Source organism: Sprattus sprattus, assembly GCF_963457725.1.
Source record: "Sprattus sprattus genome assembly, chromosome: 1".
Taxonomy (NCBI): domain Eukaryota; kingdom Metazoa; phylum Chordata; class Actinopteri; order Clupeiformes; family Clupeidae; genus Sprattus; species Sprattus sprattus.
This window is the reverse complement of record NC_137920.1, coordinates 65,461,509-65,484,147: the sequence shown is the minus strand read 5'-3', so window position 1 is coordinate 65,484,147 and position 22,639 is coordinate 65,461,509. Positions and strand designations below refer to the sequence as shown.

Sequence of the window (22,639 nt, the reverse complement as noted above, 5' to 3'; positions counted from 1 at the left end):
CCAAGCAGGTTTAAGCACTATAGAAATGCAGCAGATGAGTTCATCTGTCTTCAACCAAAATGGAAGGAGTCAGAAGAAGAAGAGTGAGGGTGAGAGTGGGAATTCACAGAGGAGAAGAAGGAGGAAGAGGCGGAGGCCATGCCAGAGGCCGAGATGGAGGTAGAGGAAGAGGAAGGTCTGAAGCAGGAGGTAAATTCAATTAAAGAAGAAAAATACCAAATTTATCAAATAAACTTGAAAAGAGGACGGGGGCCCATATTGATGCAAGAACATGAGAGAGAGATCATAAACATGGTTTTGCCCAATAATGCTATCAGGCTAAGAGAAATTCAAGCCAACATTATCAGTGATCGTGCCATTTTCCACAAAGTCTTATTATGATGGTAGAAATACAAAAGAGAAGAACAAGAAAAAAAGATTCCATACATATTTATTTTCATGCATGTAGATTCATTTTATTATAGTTGTTGACTATAGGTGCTACGACAGGATCATTACAGTTGAAGGCAAATCTCTGATGCACAACCCAAAAGCTATACAGAACAACAGGAGAGTTGACAAACCCTTCATCCTCAAGAAGACATTAGCAAGAAAATATACCAGTAATACAAGGTAGGGAGTAAAGGTAGAATATCTATCAACCAACAATATATGTAGTTTTACCCTTTGTGCGACGGCATTTAATTCAGGATAAGCAGAAATCCAAAACAGTAAAAGTCTCCACAGTATGAGCACAAATTAATTCCCAAAATATTGCATCTACCACCATTAATCTTTGGACCCTCATTCTTGACTCAGCGGTAGAAGATCATAACAGCAGCTTCAGTAATCTCTCTGGATGCACTCCAATGCAAATTGATTCCATAACCATTCCAGTCAAAGCTTGTGAAGTCACCACACTGACGAGGATTACCTTCAGGGAAGTATCCCCCACCACCAATGCAATACTGTCAGAAAAAAGGAAGGACATGAAATGCACAAATGTTATAATGTTATACATTCTAGATATGCACAAGACTAAAACTACCATCATGAAGCCAAATGTGTATTACAGATTTAGAGGGTAATTCAGCCTACAAAAGCCAGCAATGTAGAATCAGCTGTCAATGTATTTCAGCACCAGAACTTTGCCATCAATCAGTTTAAAAATAGAAGTCTGTTAGTATGAATAAAAGAGTCATCGGTCCATAAGGTTAAGCAGACAGATAACAGTGTTTTCTTTGACAATTAATTCCCATATCTACGCAACTCAAATATACAGAAGCTCCTCCATAGTATAATATACTATTATACTACACTTATTTTTTTAAGTGTACAATGTGTAGTTTTTTAGTGACATCTAGTGGTTAAGTTCTAAATTGCAACAAGCTGCATACCCTTCCCATTACAAGTGCTAGTCCCTATGGTGGCGGGGAAAAGCAATAAACCCCCGAAAAGCTCTATCTCGAGCAAGTGTTTTGTTTCTCAGTTCTAAAAACTAAATAGCGGACTCCGTGGAAGAGTAGGCATACACGCTCCCTTTAGAAAAAAACCCAACGAATCCTAGTTACAGGTAGTCATACACAAATGAAACATGATTATGAATACTACTATATTTCTTTCTACTTCTAGATGCCACAAAAAACTACACACTGGACCTTTACAAATTATTGAACAAGGCTAACATTATCCAGATATTATTGACATTGTGTTGAGGTCATTCTTACATGTTCAGTGTTGCACCCAGTAGGTCTGACTCCAGAACACATGGCCATGGCTGCTCTCTCATGGTTGAACACTCTGAAGGTGACGAAGCCAGGAATGAATTCGTCTGTGAAAGTAAAACAAATTAACAACTCAATCCAGTGTGTATAGCCTACGTTCATTTGAGTATTTTCTATCGTTACATGGGTACGTCAGATTTATATTTACTTTGGAGGATTTGTTGGAGGAATATTAGAAGTAGTAATTAGTATTAGTAAGCGTAGTTTGTCATTGTGTATTTTAAACTTTTGCTATAACAAAATGCTTTAGATTTTCATACTTCTAGGATTTGGGCCGTAGAGGTTTTTAGTGGTCTCAGCATTTCCATAGTCATACACCACAGGAATAGATGGTCCATGATTGTTGGTGTTGCACACTCCAGCATTATACCTCACTGGGTAGCGCTAAAAGTCATACAGGATGAAAGAGACTAAGTCAAATACTTGTGTGTGACTTATTGTGTGTCTGTAATAATTTTTGATGTTTCATGTACCTTGAAGAGCTGGTAGAGGTTTCCTCCATTGAGTGTTAGAAACCTTGTCTCTGTGTGGTATCGTAGGATGGAAGCAACGGTCCAGTGTTTTAGTTGAACGTTGTTACGTACATGCCAAACAGACACATCTTCCCCTACAATATCATAATAGCCAGGATTCTGTGGAAGAGAAGGATCGTATATTCAAACCTCCATTCGAAGCATTCTGTCTAATCAAGGTATATACAGTATACACATATTCTTGAAACCTCAATGTTCGCTCGGGTGACAGTAAACGACAGAACCCTAGTTTTGTTCCTCAGGGTCAAATTCGCCAGCAATCGTTGATAAACGTTGTGCCCCTCATAATGCATACTCAACTCAAGCTTTCTTCTGGAGTACTTTTTTCGCCCAAATTATTAATTTATTAATTTTCAAGCCAATTTAAAGTGTCTATGACCTTCAGAAGGTGAGCTACAGATGCGCTGGACGCGCCCTAAAAGGGCGTGGCAAAATCTCAATGTTCGCGAGGGTTACAGCACCCTAGTTTTGTTCCTCATGGTCAAATTAGCCAGAAACTGTTGAGAAATGTCATACCGCTCATATTTCATACTCAACCTATGGGCTGCTACTGGAGTATTATTATGTTGTCATTCCCCTCACTCAGTTCCTCGTTGAGCTTGATGTACTGAAAGTTAATAAGATTTTACCTTGTAGTCATCAGAGGTTGCACCTTCTGGAGTCCCGAAGGTGGCTGTGTTGGCCCATGTCCCATCTCCATCAGGGCGGTTGGGATTGTTTCCCTGCTCGCTTGACCACCGGTCCCCCACAGTGCATTTCCCATATAGGTTGTTCTCATGCACACTGGCTACCAGTGTCCATCCACCACCAGCTGTGGTCATGTCACAGTAGGTCTGGTACACTCCCCCATTGGAGGTGGTGATGTAATACAGACCATCTGAAATGAAATCATGCATGATCAATGAAAAAAAAAAATTGAATACATTTCTATCCTAAAAGGGTAAATTAAATCTAAATTGTCGGAACGAAGGGGCTCACCCTCACGAGCACCATATTTCTGCTGAATTTCTTTGCAGCTACGTCCAACAAAACTAAATCTGTCCAGAGTTTTCTCCAGTTCGTAATTGCCATTGGTAGTATTGATACGACGGGTGTCAAGAGCAGGAGAAGCACCTTATGTAGAAATGGAAAGAAAATATGAAAGTTGATGCACACAATTGTAACTTTAGTCACTTCATTGTAAGCATAACTAATCAAGACTGTTGATTTTCTGTTGATTGTTATATATCTGAATGTGATGCATCAGCATAGAAACTGGAGTGGTCCCTTGCCTACCCATACAATCAGTATAATTTATCACAAAGCCATCCTTAAGGCTTCCGGAAAGCTTACCAGGTCGACACTCGATGGGCTGTGATGACAGAGCAAGCCATGTCAGCAGGAGAATACCTCGTAACATGTTTGATTGAAAAAAAGACAGAAACTGGTTGTTACTGCAGTACTGGTGTTTGTAGAGAGCGAAATGATGACTGAGCTAATCCTAACCAGTGGGCAGTATATATAGTGCCTTGGTGATCCAGTTGGTTTGCTTTTAGAAGGACGTCATCTTTTTAAAATGAAGATGGAATCTCAGCACCAAGAAAACTTTTTTCCTCTTCCTTGTTTCATGCAAATTCTCACATTCTTAAATTCTCTCAACTGTTTATTTTTCATTCAAACCAAACCCTCTCTTCCCACATTCCCCAGTCCACCACATTCATTCTCACTGAGCTGAGGTAAAACCTTTCAGCTGCAGATGGGCTTGTTGACTATAGGAAATCTGTAAAGCTGCCATTTAAATGCATGTGTTTGAATGTCCTGTAGAGGATGAAACATCGTTGAGAATATTTCTCCCAATTTCCGTGTCCTGCTATGCCATACTTTGTGTTTCAAAACACAGTACTTGGTTTCAGAATACAGTGGGGTACTAACTTGTAATCAGAAACAAGGTGCTAAGCACCAATACATCTTCTTCATGAATTAATGCAGACAGTCGTTTGACATTGTGTCTGTCTCTGTGTGTGTTTATCAACAGCTGCAATAAGATTTTGGACACAGCTTGAATGTTGGAGAGTGCACTGAACTGGAGCATAAAAGCACAGCAACTGAAATAAACATGGCAAGACCTTAATCAGCAAGCTGGGTCTGTCATTTGCACCAATAGACCCAGTCAACAAGACAGGCCCACCTTCAATTAAATCATTCTTGTTTCTTTGAATACATTGTGAAATTACATTGTGAGTCCTTTTTTCTTCTTCAGAACACTTTTACAAACTAAACCTCATACATGTTTTTTCCCTCCTTCTTTCTCCCTTCTGCTTTTATGAACAAAAACAGTAGAAAAAAACAATAAACCATGAAGATTTATTACACGGAAATATATGTGGCATTTCCTTCTTAGATAAGCTACATTAATAACCCATGATAACTCTCCCCTGTAAATAAAAGCAAAAAACTAACATGCCTTCCGTAGAATTTGGTTGTATCTTATGTCTTACACAAAATAATTGTATCATGATTTAGCCATGTCCTCTAACACACATGTGGTTTAGCCATGTCCTCTAACACACATGTGCTTTAGCCATATCCCCTGACACACATGTGGTTTAGCCATGTCCTCTAACACATGTGGTTTAGCCATGTCCTCCAACACATGTGGTTTAGCCATGTCCTCTCATTTGCCAAACTGCTCCGCTCTGTCTGTATCAGTATCACAGTATTATGTAGGTCTCTTCACAAGGCTTACTATACGTGTCACACAGAACGCTCCTGCTTTGTTGTAATGCTTGCTCATTTGTTCATCTGGATTGACTAATTTGCCAACAGTCAAACAGCGCATTGCCCAAATTGTCTTTCTCTGTCGGACGAGTCAGGCTCACTGGGTCAGGATGCTCTGCTTCACGACTGGACACAGTCCTGTATGCCTTCCCTCCCCTGTTGTGGAGGACGCTGTGCTGCATGAGGGATTGCGGCCAATACTTGTTGCTGATATCCCCTCACTGGCTTGCAAGACCTGCTACCAGCTCTTGCTCTCACTAGTGGAGCTTCCAATTCGAGATTTACACGTGGTTGGAGTTTTCTCAACATTGCAACAGTAGCTTTTGTTCATTCTTTGTTTTGACATTGTGTGTGTGTGTGTGTGTGTGTGTGTGTGTGTGTGTGTGTGTGTGTGTGTGTGTGTGTGTGTCTGTGCGTGTGCTTTACAACTTTAACCTCATACATGTTTTCTCATTTCTTCTTTCAACAACAACAACAACAGTAGAAAAACAGTAATCCAGATTTATTACATGTAGGTCATACTCACCTAAAACCTAGAAGGAAAGATCTGTGGCTCATCTAACATTTCCTTCTCAGATAAGCTTTATGGCACCAGGCCAGTGCTGGTTGTTTTTAAAGATTTCAGTGGCTACATTAATAACCCATGATAACTCTTCCCTGTAAATAAAAGCAAAAAACTTCATTAACATGCCCTCTGTAGAATTTGGTTACATTTCATGTCTAGCACAAAATAATTGTATCATGATAAGCCATATCCCCTAACACACATGTGGTTAAGCCATGTCCTCTAACACACATGTGCTTAAGCCATATCCCCTAACACACATGTGCTTCAGCCATGTCCCCTAACACACATGTAGTTTAACCATGTCCTCTAACACACATATGGTTTAGCCATGTCCTCTCCTTTGCCTAACATGCATAGGTCCAAAACCGATATCATGCTCTGCTCTGTCTGTATCAGTATTCACAGTATTATGTTGGTCTCTTCACAAGGCTTACTATACGTGTCACACAGAACACTCCTGCTTTGTTGTAATGCTTGCTCATTTGTTCATCTGGATTGACCAGTTTGCCAACAGTCGAACAGTGCACTGGCCCAAAGTGTCTTTCTCTGACGGAGGAGTCAGGCTCACTGGGTCAGGATGCTCTGCTTCACGACTGGACACAGTCCTGTATGCCTTCCCTCCCGTGTTGTGGAGGACGCTGTGCTGCATGAGGGATTGCGGCCAATACTTGTTGCTGATATCCCCTCGCTGGCTTGCAAGACCGTGCTACCAGCTCTTGCTCTCACAAGTGGAGCTTCCTATTCGAGATTTACACTGGGTTGGAGTTGTCTCAACATTGCAACAGTAGCTTTTGTTCATTCTTTGTTTGACATTGTGTGTGTGTGTGTCTGTGTGTGTGCTTATCAACAGCTGCAATAAGATTTTGGACACAGCTTTTATGTCGGAGAGCGCACTAAACTAGAGCATAAAAGCACAGCAACTGAAATTCTTTGTGTATATATAAATATATAGGCTATTATTTTTTTTAATACCGTTTTTAGTTCCTTAGTTCCCAGTTTCACTCCATTCTTGCTCATTCTCTCACTTTATGCAGTGGTCATATTACACACTGTTATTATACTTCAGTTCTGTGAGAATGAATGTAGAGAATGTGGGCTGCCTGGTAAGGGAGCTTCCCCAGCTGCAAGTAAAGGCAAAACACTTCCTCCTATTTGTATTGCAATATTTTCCCATTCGTATTCATGTCAAATGATGTACATTCCTAAAGTCCTAACTCTTCACTACAAGACACTTGATTATGATGATAGAAAAACAATAATAAAAGATTCCATACATATTATTCTTCATGCGTTTTAATATAGTTGCTTCTTATCGGTGCTACGACAGGATAATGACAGTTGAAGGCAAAAGCGCTGATGCACAACCCAAAGCTATACAGAAAAACAGGTCAGGGGACAAACACTTCACCCTCAAGCTGACCTCAGCAAGAAAAGTAGGGGGTAAAGGTAGAATATCTTAACAGTGAATGTATGTATTTTCACCCTTTGTGTGATTTGATTGTGCATTTAATTCAGGATAAGCAGAAATCCAAAACAGTAAAAGTCTCCACTGTATTCCGAAATATCATTCATCTGTGGACCCATATTATTTACTTAAGACTGGATTAACTACATTGGCTCCACTGACTACTGTGAACCCTCAAATACATTTTTTATTAAATCAGTTTTTCTCATCCATCATGCATTATTACATTTCAGATGGTCTGTGTGAGAAGGTGAATTCTCCCCATCCTCACCGTGGCAAAAAGGGATGGTGCCCTTTAAGACTCTTGGACTCCTCCCCCATAATGGTTGGGTCCTGGTTCACCTGATTTAAATGTGGTTCCTAATAAAGCCCAAGTGGCTGTGTCCTATTGGAAGGGTGCCTCATTTCTATGGAGAGAGATAGAGAGAGAGAGAGAGAGAGAGAGAGAGATAGAGAGAGAGAGAGTCTGTGAGAGGTATGAGAGCACTGTCAGAGGTATGAAGTTAGAACACTTTGATACTGTGTCTTTGTACCTTGTCTTTGTGTCTTGTATATTGTGCCTGTTTTGTTTGTTTGTTTTGGTTGGTACCGCTTGCTATGTACTTAGTTTCAGGCTGAGTGCCTGGGCCTAGTTTGGGCCTGGCTTGGGCCTTGAGAGGGTGCCGATATTTGGGCCTATTCGACCAAGCAGGTGCCTAAGGTGCCAGGTTACTTCAGTCCCGGGTGAGATCGGACTTTACCTGTTATTTGTTTGATTTCTATGTGTTTATGTGGTGTGCATTGTGTTGGGGTTGACAGTCCCCCCTGTAAATTAATATATATATATGTTTATACCGAAAACCACCATCTCCTGCACTGTATTTCCCCTACACCACTAATTCCAGTCGCCACATCCCTAAAACAACGTGGGGTGACGTCCGGTCACTCACAGTTTGTATTACCCTTAACTCCAATGGGGTAGTGTACCAGACCTACTGTGACATGACCACAGCTGGTGGTGGATGGACACTTGGAGCCAGCGTGCATGAGAACAACATGTATGGGAAATGCACACTTTTACAAACTAAACCTCATACATGTTTTTCCCTCCTTCTTTCTCCCTTCTGCTTTTATGAACAACAACAGTAGAAAAACAATAAACCATGAAGATTCATTACACGGAAATATATGTGGCATTTCCTTCTCAGATAAGCTACATTAATAACCCATGATAACCCAACTGCCCTGATAGAGAGGGGACATGGGTGAACACAGCCACAAGTTTCAGGAAATTCAGCTGTTATCCCCTATTCCTGTAAACATTTATAAAATCATCCTTATCTGAGGAGGAAATGGCCTCTGCTTTTATGTAGGAGAGTCCTAAGCTTGCTGATTTAAGGTCTTGACATGTTTATTTCAGTCACAGTCATTGGCACTAATAGGTCCAGTCAACAAGACAGGCCCAGCTTCTAACACTTTTACAAACTTAACCTCAAACATGTTTTCTCCTTTCTGCTTTCTCCATTCTGCTTTTATGAACAACAACAACAGTAGAAAAACAGTAATCCAGATTTATTACACGTAGGTCATACTCACCTAAAACCTAGAAGGAAACATTTGTGGCTCATCTAACATTTCCTTCTCAGATAAGCTTTATGGCAACAGGCCAGTACTGGTTGTTTTTAAAGATTTCAGTGGCTACATTAATAACCCATGATAACTCTTTCCTGTAAATAAAAGCAAAAAACTTCATTAACATGCCTGCTGTAGAATTTGTTTATATTTAATGTCTAGCACAAAATAATTGTATCATGGTTTAGCCATGTCCTCTAGCACACATATGGTTTAGCCATGTCCTCTTACACACATGTGGTTTAGCCATGTCCTCTAATACAGTGGTCCCCAACCACCGGGCGAGGGATTTGTTACCGGGCCGCACAGAAAGAATAAATAATTCATATAATTTCTGCTGTATTAATTATTGGAGTCTGAAAGGTGTTTTATTTTGAAAAACTACCGGATTTTCCCGGACGTAACATTGGCCTGTGCCTCTAGTCACGTCAAGACGCTTGTCTCGTTCACGTGATATGTCACTCAAAAAAAAGCCCCCAAACTAGCGAAAATTAGAAATAAAACTAACATCTTTGGAGAGCTTCTTTGCAAAGGTGAAAAGGTCAACTAAGGAGTCAGAAGAGGAGCCTACGACCTCAAAAAAAAGAAAGCTTCTTTTAACAGACAATACCAGGATAGGCTACTTAAAATACGGGTTTATCGTAACAGGTGATTCTCACGCACCAAGTCCGCTCTGTTTAATATGTGGCGACAAGCTAACAAACGAGCCAATGAAGCCTTCAAAACTGCTTCGGCACATGGAGACCAAGCACTGATTCAGAGTTATGGTGAGTTGTATTTTTCATGCACTTAACGTTCGTAATACAATGGTGATAGAGAGTATTTCCAAACACTGTTAATGACTTAAGAATATAATAATCAAGTGCCTTCTATTAATATATTCCTGTGAATTATGTGCTTATGAAAGCAGGAGCATGGCTTTTCTCTCTGTGTGTGTAACTAGAATATTAGGTGCCACTAAGTCTGCATATGAACAAGAGCATGTTTAGACCAGAGGAGATAAGAAAGGAACTGTGCTTCTTCCGACCTTGTGCAAAACTGCCATCCTTGCAAGACAGGGGAGCCTCGGACGTGCGAAATCCACCACGTGATCATCCCTGCTCAAAGCTAAACTTCTGACTATATAAACTTTGTGCGAAGAGTTTATCAGGGCTTCACTGTGCCCAATTGCAATTGTTGTTGTTTGTCTGTCTAATAAATATACTTTCATGCAGCTCCGGAGTCCTGAACTAACTAGGGTGATTTTTCACCTATCAAATGGTGTTGGTCAACCTAACGTTAATGTTAGCTTTTGTGTATATGAGCATACCGGGCTTCATTGTATCAAACTCGCGCTTGCCTCACATCAATATGAATGGATGACGTGACTAATAAGTGGTGTAAAATGACACCTTGAAGCCGGTCCGTGAAAAAATTCCCTACATTAAACCGGTCCGTTGTGCAAAAAAGGTTGGGGACCCCTGCTCTAACACACATGTGGTTTAGCCATGTCCTCTAACAGACATGTGGTTTAGCCATGTCCTCTCCTTTGCCCAACATGCATAGGTCCAAAAACCATATCATGCTCTGCTCTGTCTGTATACAGTATTCACAGTATTATGTATGTCTCTTCCCAAGTCTTACTTTATGTGTCACACAGAACACTCCTGTTTGTTGTAATGCTTGAAGAGTGGCATGGTGGCTCAGGAGCTTGCACTGCCGCCTCACAGCAAGAAGGTTATTGGTTTGATTCCCGCATGGGGCGCTGTTGGCTCTGGTGGGCAGGTCCTCCCCAGACGTTCAGTTCTCAGGTGGGCTGTCTCGCTGGCCTTTCTGTGTGGAGTTTGCATGTTCTCCCCGTGTTCACAAGAACCCCAACAGAAAAAAAACATGCAAAAGAACTGAAAACTCTTCGTCCGTCCCTGACCAAGACAGAGGGTTCACCTCACTTGGTCCCCGGGCGCTTAAAAGCTGCCTTATGCTCCTGGGGTCCTGGAGGAAGCACAGTTCGGGATGGGGAAAAAGCATAAACTAAATTCACACACGACCTCAAGCCTGCGTGTATGTGTGTCCTGTATCGCCTCCATGTATCCACGTGTGTGTTGCAGTGTGTCTCTTGTGCAGTAAATAAAGTCGGACAATTGAAGTAGAGACAAATGGACACCCAAGGTCATCCTTGTTTTTCAGCTAGCAGAAAGTCACTGCAACCAAAGACACAACCGAAACACATAAATGTTTATCTTGGTGCCAGTGAGTGTTGTGTTAGTAAAATTCTGCATGTGGAATGAAGTGAAGTTGCCCGAGTCTATGGGGTATTAAACCTGTATCCTGATCGCAGTGTGAAAGAGCTAGGCTTGTTCATCTGGATCTACTGGGGACGCAGCAGGCACACTTTCAATGGCCTGGGCAAGACATCCCACTCCAGACACACATGAGAAAGAGTCAGACTCTCAGAGCTCTGGCGCTCAGAGCACATACTCAACTCTAGTTAGGGCACTCCATCACGTGTACTAAGAATCAAATTTAACAAAGGAGACATGTGCACATGTGCAGCGGTTGCATATGCACATGTGCAAAGGCTTCAATAAGGTAACCTTTGCACATTTATTGATTTGTGTTGTTGTGCACATGTTGTGCTTTTGTTTGTGTGTGTGTGGTGTGTGTGTGTGTGTGTTGTGTTTATTACTTCCTTATGATTACTTAGTTGTTTTGAGTCATTTATGGCTAATCACAGAGTATAAAACCAGCTTTAAGTCAAAATCTTACTTCATAGTTCTTCTTTGTGCTTTTGCTCTGCTAACCTTTGAAACATTTCAGCACACAACACTGCTGTGAATCTTACTGTAGGTAGTTCTTAGTGTCTGAGACCATTTTGAGTGTCGAACATGTTGCGAGGTCTTCTCCTGCTGACATGGCTCACACTGTCATTACAACCCATTGAGTGTCGACCAGGTAAGTTTCCTATAAATCACATTGTAGCAATATTTCCAATAAATGGCAGATGGACAGTTTTTGATATTTCCAATACAAAACAGCTTGTTGGGCTCACTGTATTTGGAACTGGGACATACTATCTATTTTTGTGCCGATGTGTCATTCTGTTTCAAATAACAGCTGGGTTTTGGTTTGTTCCACCTAATTTAAATAATCCTGCACACACATTGGTGAAAATATAACATCATTACTGAACTCAGAATGCTAACTTTCAAGGATCTTGTCCTTTTTTATTTTGGCAGAAGGTGCTTTCCCTGTTCTTCAGAATTCAAATTCCAGTGGTATCAGTGTTAGCAATAGGAACACAAATCAGCGCAAGTGTGGTTTTGTTGGACGTAGCTGCAGAGAAATTCAACAGAAATATGGTGCTCATGAAGGTGAACCCCTTTGTTCTGACAATTTACATTTAAGTGACCCTTTTAGAACTGGTTTAACTACATTTGATATCTAAACTAGATATGTATCCAATCAGTTTTTCTCATCGATCATGCATGATTTAATTTCAGATGGTCTGTATTACCTCACCACCTCCAATGGTCTAGTGTACCAGACCTACTGTGACATGACAACAGCTGGTGGTGGATGGACACTGGTAGCCAGTGTGCATGAGAACAACATGTATGGGAAATGCACTGTGCGGGACAGGTGGTCAAGCGAGCACGGAAACAATCACAACCGTCCTGATGGAGAGGGGACATGGGCCAACCTGAACACCTTTGGGACTCCAGAAGGTGCGACCTCTGATGACTACAAGGTAAAATGAATGGGAACCTCTAGTCACTTGCAGTCAGTATATCTGAGGCTTACTGAGAATTTAAGAGATTAAATAGCAATGATGAGTTTCAATGGGTTTATGAGAAGTTATTGTAAAAACACAGTACACAAGAAGCAATGGTATACAAATGATCTTGACACAGAGTGTGGAGTGGCTTAATAATTCTTAGCATAGATATAATATACATAAACACTTAACATTGAATGTAACATTGCTTTTAAAAGCAATGGTTGACAGCAGGTAGTACGAGTTATCCGCAATATAGAACAATGTCCATGCCATGCAGAAACTTGTCTAAAACAGCTAATTCCAAGATCAAAACAGTTGGTCATGGAGACTGGTGACGTCACAAACCTAATGGCCGCTTAAAAGAGGAGCTCCCGTGTCCCAAATCTATATCCACATAAAATTAACATTCAGTCCCCTTCTTTTCGCTTAACTCGACGATATTACCATCATGTCTCATACTCAACGCAAAGTGAGAACAACAAAAACAACAGACGGTGGAGAAAAATCCAAGTATTTTGAAGAAGAATCCAGTGCCATGAGGGGGCTAGCCACGGCGGATGCTAATGCCAGCGCCTTAGCTGAGCCTACACCTGATGTGACCCCTACCATCATCACCGAATTAAGGAAGTTTCGTCAAGAGGTAAATGAATCACTCGACAAACTCTCTGAAAAAGTGACCAGCATAGACTTGACTGTTCGTGGACTAGTGGGCAGAATATCAGAAGCAGAGGGTCGTGTGAGCTCACTAGAGGATGGGCACAACCAGAATACACAGCTTCTCTCGTATCTACTACACCGCGATCGACAAGTGGAGTCTAGGTGCGAGGCATTGGAAAATGCCCAAAGAAGAGAGAACCTGAGAATATACGGGATTAAAGAACACACAGAAAGTGGAGATACAGTTCAATGGATGGAACAGTTTCTCCGTAGAATTTTAAACCTGCCCACCGATTTTGAGTTAAGGCTTGAACGCGCGCACAGATCCCTTCAACAGAAACCCACTGACCCATCTGCAAGTCCGAGATCGTTTGTTATAAAGTTCCACAGTTTCAAGACCAAGCAGTTTATATTGCAAAAGGCATGGCAGGACAAGAACATAACCTACAATGGAGAGAGAATCACACTGAACCACGATTACTCACCAACGCTGCAGAGGAGGAGAAGGGAGTATGCCGGCATTAAGAAGCAGCTGATGGCCAAGCAGATCAAATTCCAGAGTCCCTATCCTGCGAAGCTGAAAGTTTTTGTCCGCGGAGAAACTCGTCTCTTCCACTCCGCATGGGAAGCAGCCGACGGCCTACGAGACCTGGGCATCGACGCGGTGCTTTCCGAGCAGGAGCGCCTTGAGAGAGATCTACATCGCGTGGGGTGGACATCAGCCAACGGGAAGGTCAACAGACGTGCGGAGGTGAATCGTAACTTGTTTGGCGTCATGAAGGGATTTCTTAATGAACTTGGTGAGACCGTTTCAACAGCAGACTAAGTATAAGGCGAGCCTACACATGAGTTAACGCGATTCGTTTTTGTATGTTTTAATAACCTACTTTACGTTGTTCGGGGACTTGTATATGAATTGTATTGTAGTTGTATTCTTTAATGAACTTGGTGAGACCGTTTCAACAGTAGAGTCAAGTATAAGGCTAGCCTAGTCATGAGTTAACACAAATTGTTTTTGTATGTTTAATAACCTACTTTATGTAGTTCGGGGACTCGTATTTGTATTTGTGTTCGATTTGAATTTCGTAATGAACTTGGTGAGACCTTTTCAACAGTAGATTTAAGTATAAGCCTACTCATGAGTTAACACAATTCGTTCTTGTATGTTTAATAACCTACTTTGCGTAGCTCAGGGACGTGTATGTGTATTCATATTGTTTTCTGGTGGATGTGGATATGGGACAGGGGTCATTTGCACCTCACGCTAGTGGCAAACGCGGGATATCTACCCGTCCAGCGAACGACACCTAACGCTGAAGGCCCAGGTAGTGCTTAGGCTACCTGGAAACTCCTTTCATCTCTTTTGAGATGATATTCGTTTTTTTTGTTATTATTGCTACCTCATTGTTCTTTGAGGTATTTGTGTGTTTTGTCATTGGATTTAAACAATCGAAATATCTAATCGTACAGTCAGACATTTTGTTTTTATCCCCCTCCCTTTTATGTTTTCACTTGCTCTCCAACCATGCCTATAGAGGTTTGCCTAAATCTAATATCTCAATGAGTTTCACCCAGATTTTCATGCATTTTGATGGGGGTTACGTTAATCAGTTATAACGTAAATGGCCTTCATAGCCCAGTAAAGAAAAAGAAAATTCTCTGCCAATTAAAACAGCTTGGCTGTGGCATTGCTTTTTTGCAGGAAACCCATCTTTCAGATGCCGAGCATGATAAACTTGGTAGAACTTGGGCTGACAAAGTTTATTTCTCATCCCACAAATCTGGGGAAAAAAAGAGGTGTAGCAATATTAATACATAGGATTTTAAATTTTACACATATCTCCCACTATAAAGATTCAGAGGGAAGATATATATTGCTAAATGGTGTAATTGATGGTATTCATATTTCTCTGTGTAACATATATGCTCCCAATGATGATGACCCACTTTTTATCAGAAAAGTGTTTAGCTCTATCTTAGACAGATGTACTGGGGTTCTCATTGCGGGGGGTGACATGAACTGTGTAATGTCGCAGCTAAAAGATAAAGCCCCAACACCTAAATCTGCATCAGGTGTCAAAATGAGCAGAGCATTAAACCATAACTGTCAAGAAATGGGATTAGTTGATATTTGGCGATACAAATACCCAAACACACAGGATTATACATTTTACTCCAATAGGCACTCATCATATTCACGGATTGACCTCTTGTTTACACAGAGAGAAGAAACACACAGGATAATAGACTGTAAAATACTTCCAATCACCCTCTCAGACCACTCCCCGGTGTTGGTTGAATGGGATTTAGGCCAAAAAAAAATCCTTTAAAAGCTGGAGACTGAATACATCTCTCCTCAATGACCCCACTTTTGTTCAGTTTGTAAGAACGGAACTAAATTACTATCTGGAATTCAACACCAATCCAGAAACATCACCATTAATACTCTGGGACTGTGCTAAGGCTTACTTGAGGGGCCGCATTATAGCTTTCTCTAGTGCTAAAAGGAAGGAAAAAGAAGCTGAACGTAAAGAGCTAGAAATCAAAATAAAGGCTCTTGAACAACAACACAAAATTACACACTGTCAAGACACACTGAGTTCCCTGATAAAGAAGCGTAGGACACTAGACACCTTACTTTCAGAAAAAGCAGAGGGATGTTTGCGATATACCAGCCAAAGATATTATGAACACGGAGCGAGGGCGAGCCGGTTACTTGCATTTCAGCTAAGGAAACAGCAGTCCTCTCGAGTGGTCATGAAAGTTAAAACTGATGATCCAAGAAAATTTGTGACAGATCCAGAACAAATTTCAAAAGCCTTTGCAGATTTTTACAAGACGCTTTACACCAACGTGGGGGTGTCCACATGTGACGATGAGATAAAAAAATCTTTAGACCAAATCAATTTAAAACAACTATCTGATGATGCAAAAGGAAATTTGGATCTGCCTATAGCACCCACTGAACTTCAGGAAGTAATTTCAAACCTTAAAAATAATTCCAGCCCAGGACCAGATGGCTATATTAATGAGTTTTATAAAACATTTAGTGATGTATTATCCCCTCTACTATTACAAGCTTATAACTGTATGCTAGAAACAAGGAAGCTTGCCCCATCATGGAGAGACGCTACTATCGTTGTAATACCCAAAGAGGGCAGAGACCCCACTGATTGTGGTGGATATAGGCCCATCTCCCTCCTTAATGGGGATTTACGTATACTCACATCTATTCTCTCTCGCAGATTAAATAAATATCTCCCAGACATAATACATCCAGACCAAACAGGGTTCATCCCAGGCCGCTATTCAGGTAACAACATCCGCAGACTTCTGAATGTCATGAGCTATGCAGCCTCCCAGGGCTCAGAAGCTATGCTGCTGTCATTAGACGCTGAAAAAGCTTTTGACCGTGTGTCATGGAAATATTTATTCCAAGCCTTGGCACGATTTGGACTGGGTGATAATTTCATTTCATGGATCCGTATTCTATACTCAGAGCCCAGGGCTGCAATAAGAGTCAACGGTCACTTATCTGCACCTTTTAATCTTGAAAGGGGTACGCGCCAGGGCTGCCCCTTATCACCAGCGCTTTTTGCCATTTGCATTGAGCCACTCGCCCAAATGATCAGAGATAATTTGAACATAGCTGGAGTGACAATAGGAGAAAATGAACACAAAATTTCATTGTATGCAGATGATGTACTCTTGTACTTGTCAAATCCTTCAGGTTCCATACCAGCGTTAAAAACAAGCGTAAAACAATTTGGGTACTACTCAGGCTATAAAATAAATATTAATAAAACAGAGGCACTGGATATTAACAGTCTTATTTCAAAACAAATAAAAGATCACAGTGAATTTCGCTGGCCGTCGGAGGGCATTAAATACCTTGGTATTTTTATAACACCAGTGTTGGATAAATTGTTTAGTGCAAATTATGACAAATTAATTAATAAAATCACACAGGATCTGGCCCGTTGGTCCTCCCTTCCCTTGTCCCTGTTAGGTCGAATAGAATCTATCCGTATGAATGTTCTTCCTAGACTACTGTACCCATTTCAGATGCTCCCTATTCCCATACCAAAAGAAATATTTTGTATGCTGGATCGCTTGATATCCCGGTTTATTTGGCAAGGTAGGAGGCCCAGAATACGACTCAAAACTCTACAGCTCCCTAAATCTGATGGTGGGCTTGCTTTACCTAACCTCAAACTATACTTCTGGGCTTCACAACTTAAGCCTATGGTTGCCTGGATCACTAATGATACCTCAACTAGATGGTTAGATATAGAAAAAACACAATGTGAACATATTCTTGAACAGTTACCATTCTCAAACATATCTCTGAAATCATGTGAGGCAAGCATATGGACAAAAAGTACAGCTAATATTTGGAAAGAAATACAGAAAAGGCACAAACTACCTAACCCCTTATCAACCCTAACTACAATCAATTCCATTCCCAATTTTACACCGCTGCATCTAGATGCTGGCTTTAAAAACTGGGCTAGATATGGTCTTATTTATACTCACCAGCTAGTCCATTCAAATAACATTAAGTCATTCACCCAGATTAAAGAAGAATTTGGACTTCCAAATACTGATTTTTTCAGGTTTCTCCAAATTAGGCATTTCTTTGTTCAGCATGGGGAAATTAATAAAATTAGATCACCATCTCCAATAGAACAGTATTTTATTAGAGTACAACGCGGTATTTTGTGTGAAAAAACTATTTCTTGTCTTTACAATAATCTGATTACTATGGACGCACATAACACACTATATATCAAAACGAAATGGGAAAGTGAGCTTCAACAGGATATCCCACAAGAAACATGGGAGGAAATTTGTTCTGAGGCGCATAGGGTTTCTTCCTCCAACAGTTGGAGAGAATTTAAATGGAAAATGGTAGTTAGATTCTTTAGGACACCACACATAACAGGGAGAAGTGGAACATCAGCCACCAGTGGCTGTTGGAGGAATTGTGGGGAAACAGACTCAAATTTCATACACACCTTCTGGTCCTGTAAGAAACTGAAGAAATATTGGGATGATATCTACCTAGCTCTGTACGATATTTTTAAAGTACGTATACCACAGGATCCATTAACTGCTTTACTGGGTGTTATCCCTGAGGGTTTTGAACGCAGAGACATTATCTACCTTTTGCAAATCCTCCTGGCAGCAGCAACTAAAGAAATCACTGTCAATTGGCTGAAGCCTACCGTCCCAACATGTCAGTCTTGGATAAAGCGTGTATGGCAACTCTATAGAATGGAGGAAATAACATTTAACTTGAGGCTCCAGAGAGATACATTTTTGAAGAGATGGAGCCCTGCCATGTTCATAATGTTTTGAGAGAGAGCAAGTGTTCCCCCCCCCCCCCATCTTGTTTTCCCACTGAATTTGTATTTATTTTAAAGAAACAAATGTTTTGTCTTTCTTTTTCTTTTGTGTCATATGTGTTTTTCTTTTGTGTTATATGTTAGGATATATTTTCTGAGGAGTTTTCCATTTGCTGTGTATGAAATGGATGTTAATGTAACAGTAACTCTTCTCTTTTGATTGTCTTGTGATGACTGTCTTGGATCAATAAACAATAAGTTCAAAAAAAAAAAAAAAAAAAACAGTTGGTCATACAATGGTAAAACTGGACCAACATTTAACTTGATCTCATTATCTTGATTGTATTAACTTGATGTCGGTATGCAACAATTTGGGACTTTTAGAGGAATGTTTTTATAGGCAACTAGATTTGGTCTAGTCAAAGTCAAAGTCATATTAGTAAAGTATATGGTCATGTGAAGGACAGATAGACACACCTGTCGTTCCCAGTCGTGACCCTGTCTAGGCACTTTGTAGTTCTGTTGTACCGCCCCACCTAGAGCCACAAACCTTACGGCATCAGCTATGCCGGGCTTCATCAGCCTAAGTTTCATGTGGATCAGATAAGTTTAAGTATATGAAAACAGGAATAATCTAGACAGGCTGAGTGATTTCGGTGTTGAGCAACAACAGGCACTTTTGTTCATGGAGCTCCGGGGCACATTCACACGCACTGTGTTAATTTTGGGCAGCAGTATTAGGTAGTGAAATATTTTGAGATTAGATACGCAGATGTTGTTGATTATGACATTAGGCAATACTTTCATCATAGGCTAACTTTAAATGCAGTCATCTGTGTTTGTGAGTTTGTGCCCCTTCTCCAGTATTTTTGTACCAGGACAGTTTGTCAACCTTCATCCCTGAAAACCACTAAATTAAAACCACACCACAATTAGCAAATTCAAAAAAAAAATACAATGTCTTCTTTTTTAAACGGTTATTCAGAGCTTTTTTGTTGCTAAGCACGCTAGCTATAGGCCTCCATACATTGATGAGTTTGCAACAATGGCACTCAATGCTGGAAGGTGTACTCATTTCATCACCTTGGATGTTGGGGGTGGGATGAGCAGTGGCTCATTCTCATTTAAAGGAACAGGCAATCACAAGTTTTAGACAGGGTGCGAAGGGTGCGGTGGTAGTTGACCCTTATGGTACCTTGACCAAAAGCATGACAGAAATGTTGTTCAGACCCCAAGGAACCGTGCCCACTTGTGGAAAAGGGGAATAAGGTGTCTCTTTTAAGCCCCACACATTCTTCTAGCTCCCTTTCACCTGCACTCATTGCCAAGCAAAATTCTCAGCGACCTAGAGTAGCAATATGCCAACTTCCTTTTGCAGAAACAGCATACACAGCATACATAAGGTTCAACAGTGGTTGAGTGGAGTCTAAATCCTTATCTCATCTCAGCACTTCTGAGTGTGTGCTCTACCATTTCCAGATATGTGCTATCATGCTGTAGCGTTGCAGCGCTGGTGAGTGAGTTCTGTGTTTGGATGTTGGAGGTAGTTGTTGTCACCCCATAATTTACCACCCTTACCCAAAATGACTTTGAGATACGACTGAGGTATACTGAGATTTGAGCCAGTTTGGACGAAGGATTCTCACCTTCAGCTTCAGTGACTCTAATCCGAAACACTTTTGTAAAATTCATTAATGGAAAAAGCAGGGTGGTGTGTAATTTGATTGGCTGTTGGGTCCAAATATCAACAAACCTTACATCTGAATCACAGACACCACCTTTAATCTTTCAAAAACTGAAATCCTGGTATTTCCATTCTTGTTGCTTCACTCTACAATATTCAGAAGAACTGACTCTCTTACCCAAGTTTTTTTTTTCAAATATATGTTCTGTATGTTGCTTTTGGAAGTGTTAGCTAAATACTTTAAGTTATACTCAAATGTCTGAATGACCCCATTTACTCACAGAATAGAATGATTGATGATTTTCTAACTTATCTTTCGCAGAATCCTGGCTACTATGACATCGTAGCGAAAGATGTGTCTGTTTGGCATGTTCCTAACAACCGTCCACTGCATCACTGGACCATTGCTCCCATCCTGCGATACCACACAGAGACCAGCTTTCTTAGAGTCCATGGAGGAAACCTCTACCACCTCTTCAGGGTACATAAAACTCCAAAGATGATATGTTCACATACAGTCATGTGCTTACAGACAAACAGATGCTTTATCTTAATGCTTAAACTCTCTTTCATCAATTGTGATTAATAGCGTTACCCGGTGAGGTATAACATTGGAGCATGTGGCACTAACAATGGACCATCTTCTCCTGTGGTGTATGATTATGGAAATGCCTATACCACAAGAAACCTTTATGGGCCAAATTCAAGAAGTAAGAAAATGGAAAATATTTGAAGTGATTAAATTCAGAATGGAAAAATATAGTCTCTAGTAGTTTTACAACAAAGTAGAAAATAACTTGAAATACAGTATACTCATGTGTACTTATTTATCTATAAAGACATATACACGGGACCCAAATGGTTTATTTAGATGCTTGTTTTCACAGACGAATTCATTCCTGGCTTCGTCACCTTCCGAGTGTTCAACCATGAGAGAGCAGCCATGGCCATGTGTTCTGGAGTCAGACCCACTGGGTGCAACACTGAACACGTAAGAATGACCACAACACAACCTCCTTGTTGATTTAAAAGCAATTCACGTCTCCTAAAAAAACATTTACTTCCAAGATCATGGTCTCACTTAATCTGACCATTGGAAATCAGACAACCACAAACATTAACATGACATGGTGGCTTCACTTTTACCTTTTACATTCAATTCTCAGTTTTCTTAAACCAGATTAACAGTGGCAGTACTATAAATAGGAATCTGTGTTACATGATGCAAATAATCAACAATGCGAGGGTAGAAGTTCTCAGTTAGAAGACCTCACCTCACTAACGATATATCACAGCTATATTAAGGTGCTTCTTTTTATGTATCTGTATATACAATTGAATATGGCAGCAATCCTGATGCAAAACTTCTGTTGTCTTTGAACCGATTAAGGTCTCTTACAAAGATGTTTACTGACTTTACTCACTCACAAATAAAGACTGCTGAATATCACCAGTGTGAGATGACCAAAGATGCTTACGAGGCTGGCGTCCCCTCTATAACCTGCAACAACCCTAATATGCTTCTGGATTTCTAACCTACCAAGTTTCAGTTTAATATAAGTAGCTTCTGTTTTATTTTACAGTATTGCATTGGTGGTGGGGGACACTTCCCTGAAGGTAATCCTCGCCAGTGTGGTGACTTCACAAGCTTTGACTGGGATGGTTATGGAACACATCGGGGGTGGAGTGCATCCAGAGACATAACTGAAGCTGCTGTTATGATCTTCTACCGCTGAGTCAAGAATGAGGGTCCACAGATGAACTGGCAGGTGCAATATTTGTAAATGCTTATAATGGAAATAGAAATTTTGGTTTCCTAATTGTTCTGCATTAAATGGTATCACACAGATAGTGGAAATACACACATACTCTGCTGAATGTTGATATTTGCTATTTGGTTGATATTTACCCCTTTCCTTCAGAGCATTTTCTTTTTTAGGTCTACTTTACGGTTAAGGGTATTCATCTGCTGTAAAATGTGTAACACTTGCCATTAATTAGGTTAATCTGCTGTCAGTGCTATACTGAAAGGATCAAAAATATGATGTAAGAGAAAATGTAAGAGGAAAACGTCAGGAGCAAGTTATTAATTTGTCTTCATAGAAACACTTATATATTTACATTGACATAAACATACCTTCTACTTTTATGAGAATACCAGCAACTATTACATGTATCAGAAAAGAGGGGATGGTGGTGGGCAGGGCAGGGCACATTACAATGCCGTGGTTGAAGAATGTGGCTTAGAGATTTCATCAGATTCTGTCAGGATTGTACTCTGTCTTTGTTTTGTGCTTCCTGCCATGTGCTTTCCCTTGTTTGTTTGTTTTAAGCCATGTGGTTCTTTGTTGTTATCTTGAGCTCAGCCCCCACGTGCCTTCTGCCACATCCTTTTTTCCCCCTGTCACCTTCTACCACACCTGCTTTGTTAATTACCCTGGTTGTTTGCCTGAATAGTTTATCCTGCGTCTTGTTTATTCCCCGTGTTTAGTTCAA

At 40.6% G+C, this 22,639-nt stretch overlaps 2 protein-coding genes across 2 annotated transcripts; one reads left to right on the top strand and one right to left on the bottom strand.

Annotated features, from left to right (window-relative positions):
* Positions 1–794: 794 nt before the first annotated feature.
* Positions 795–3,695, bottom strand: LOC308372382 (intelectin-like; the record flags this gene model as incomplete). Its single annotated transcript, XM_080847536.1, has 7 exons — positions 795–947; positions 1,707–1,810; positions 2,024–2,147; positions 2,237–2,395; positions 2,926–3,173; positions 3,275–3,409; positions 3,629–3,695. 7 exons carry the CDS (start codon positions 3,693–3,695, stop codon positions 795–797), a joined length of 990 nt encoding a protein of 329 aa, XP_080703662.1.
* A 7,866-nt stretch (positions 3,696–11,561) lies between these two features.
* Positions 11,562–21,879, top strand: LOC308372349 (intelectin-like; the record flags this gene model as incomplete). Its single annotated transcript, XM_080847506.1, has 7 exons — positions 11,562–11,628; positions 11,916–12,047; positions 12,177–12,424; positions 20,466–20,624; positions 20,733–20,853; positions 21,031–21,134; positions 21,727–21,879. 7 exons carry the CDS (start codon positions 11,562–11,564, stop codon positions 21,877–21,879), a joined length of 984 nt encoding a protein of 327 aa, XP_080703632.1.
* Between the last annotated feature and the right edge of the window lie 760 nt (positions 21,880–22,639).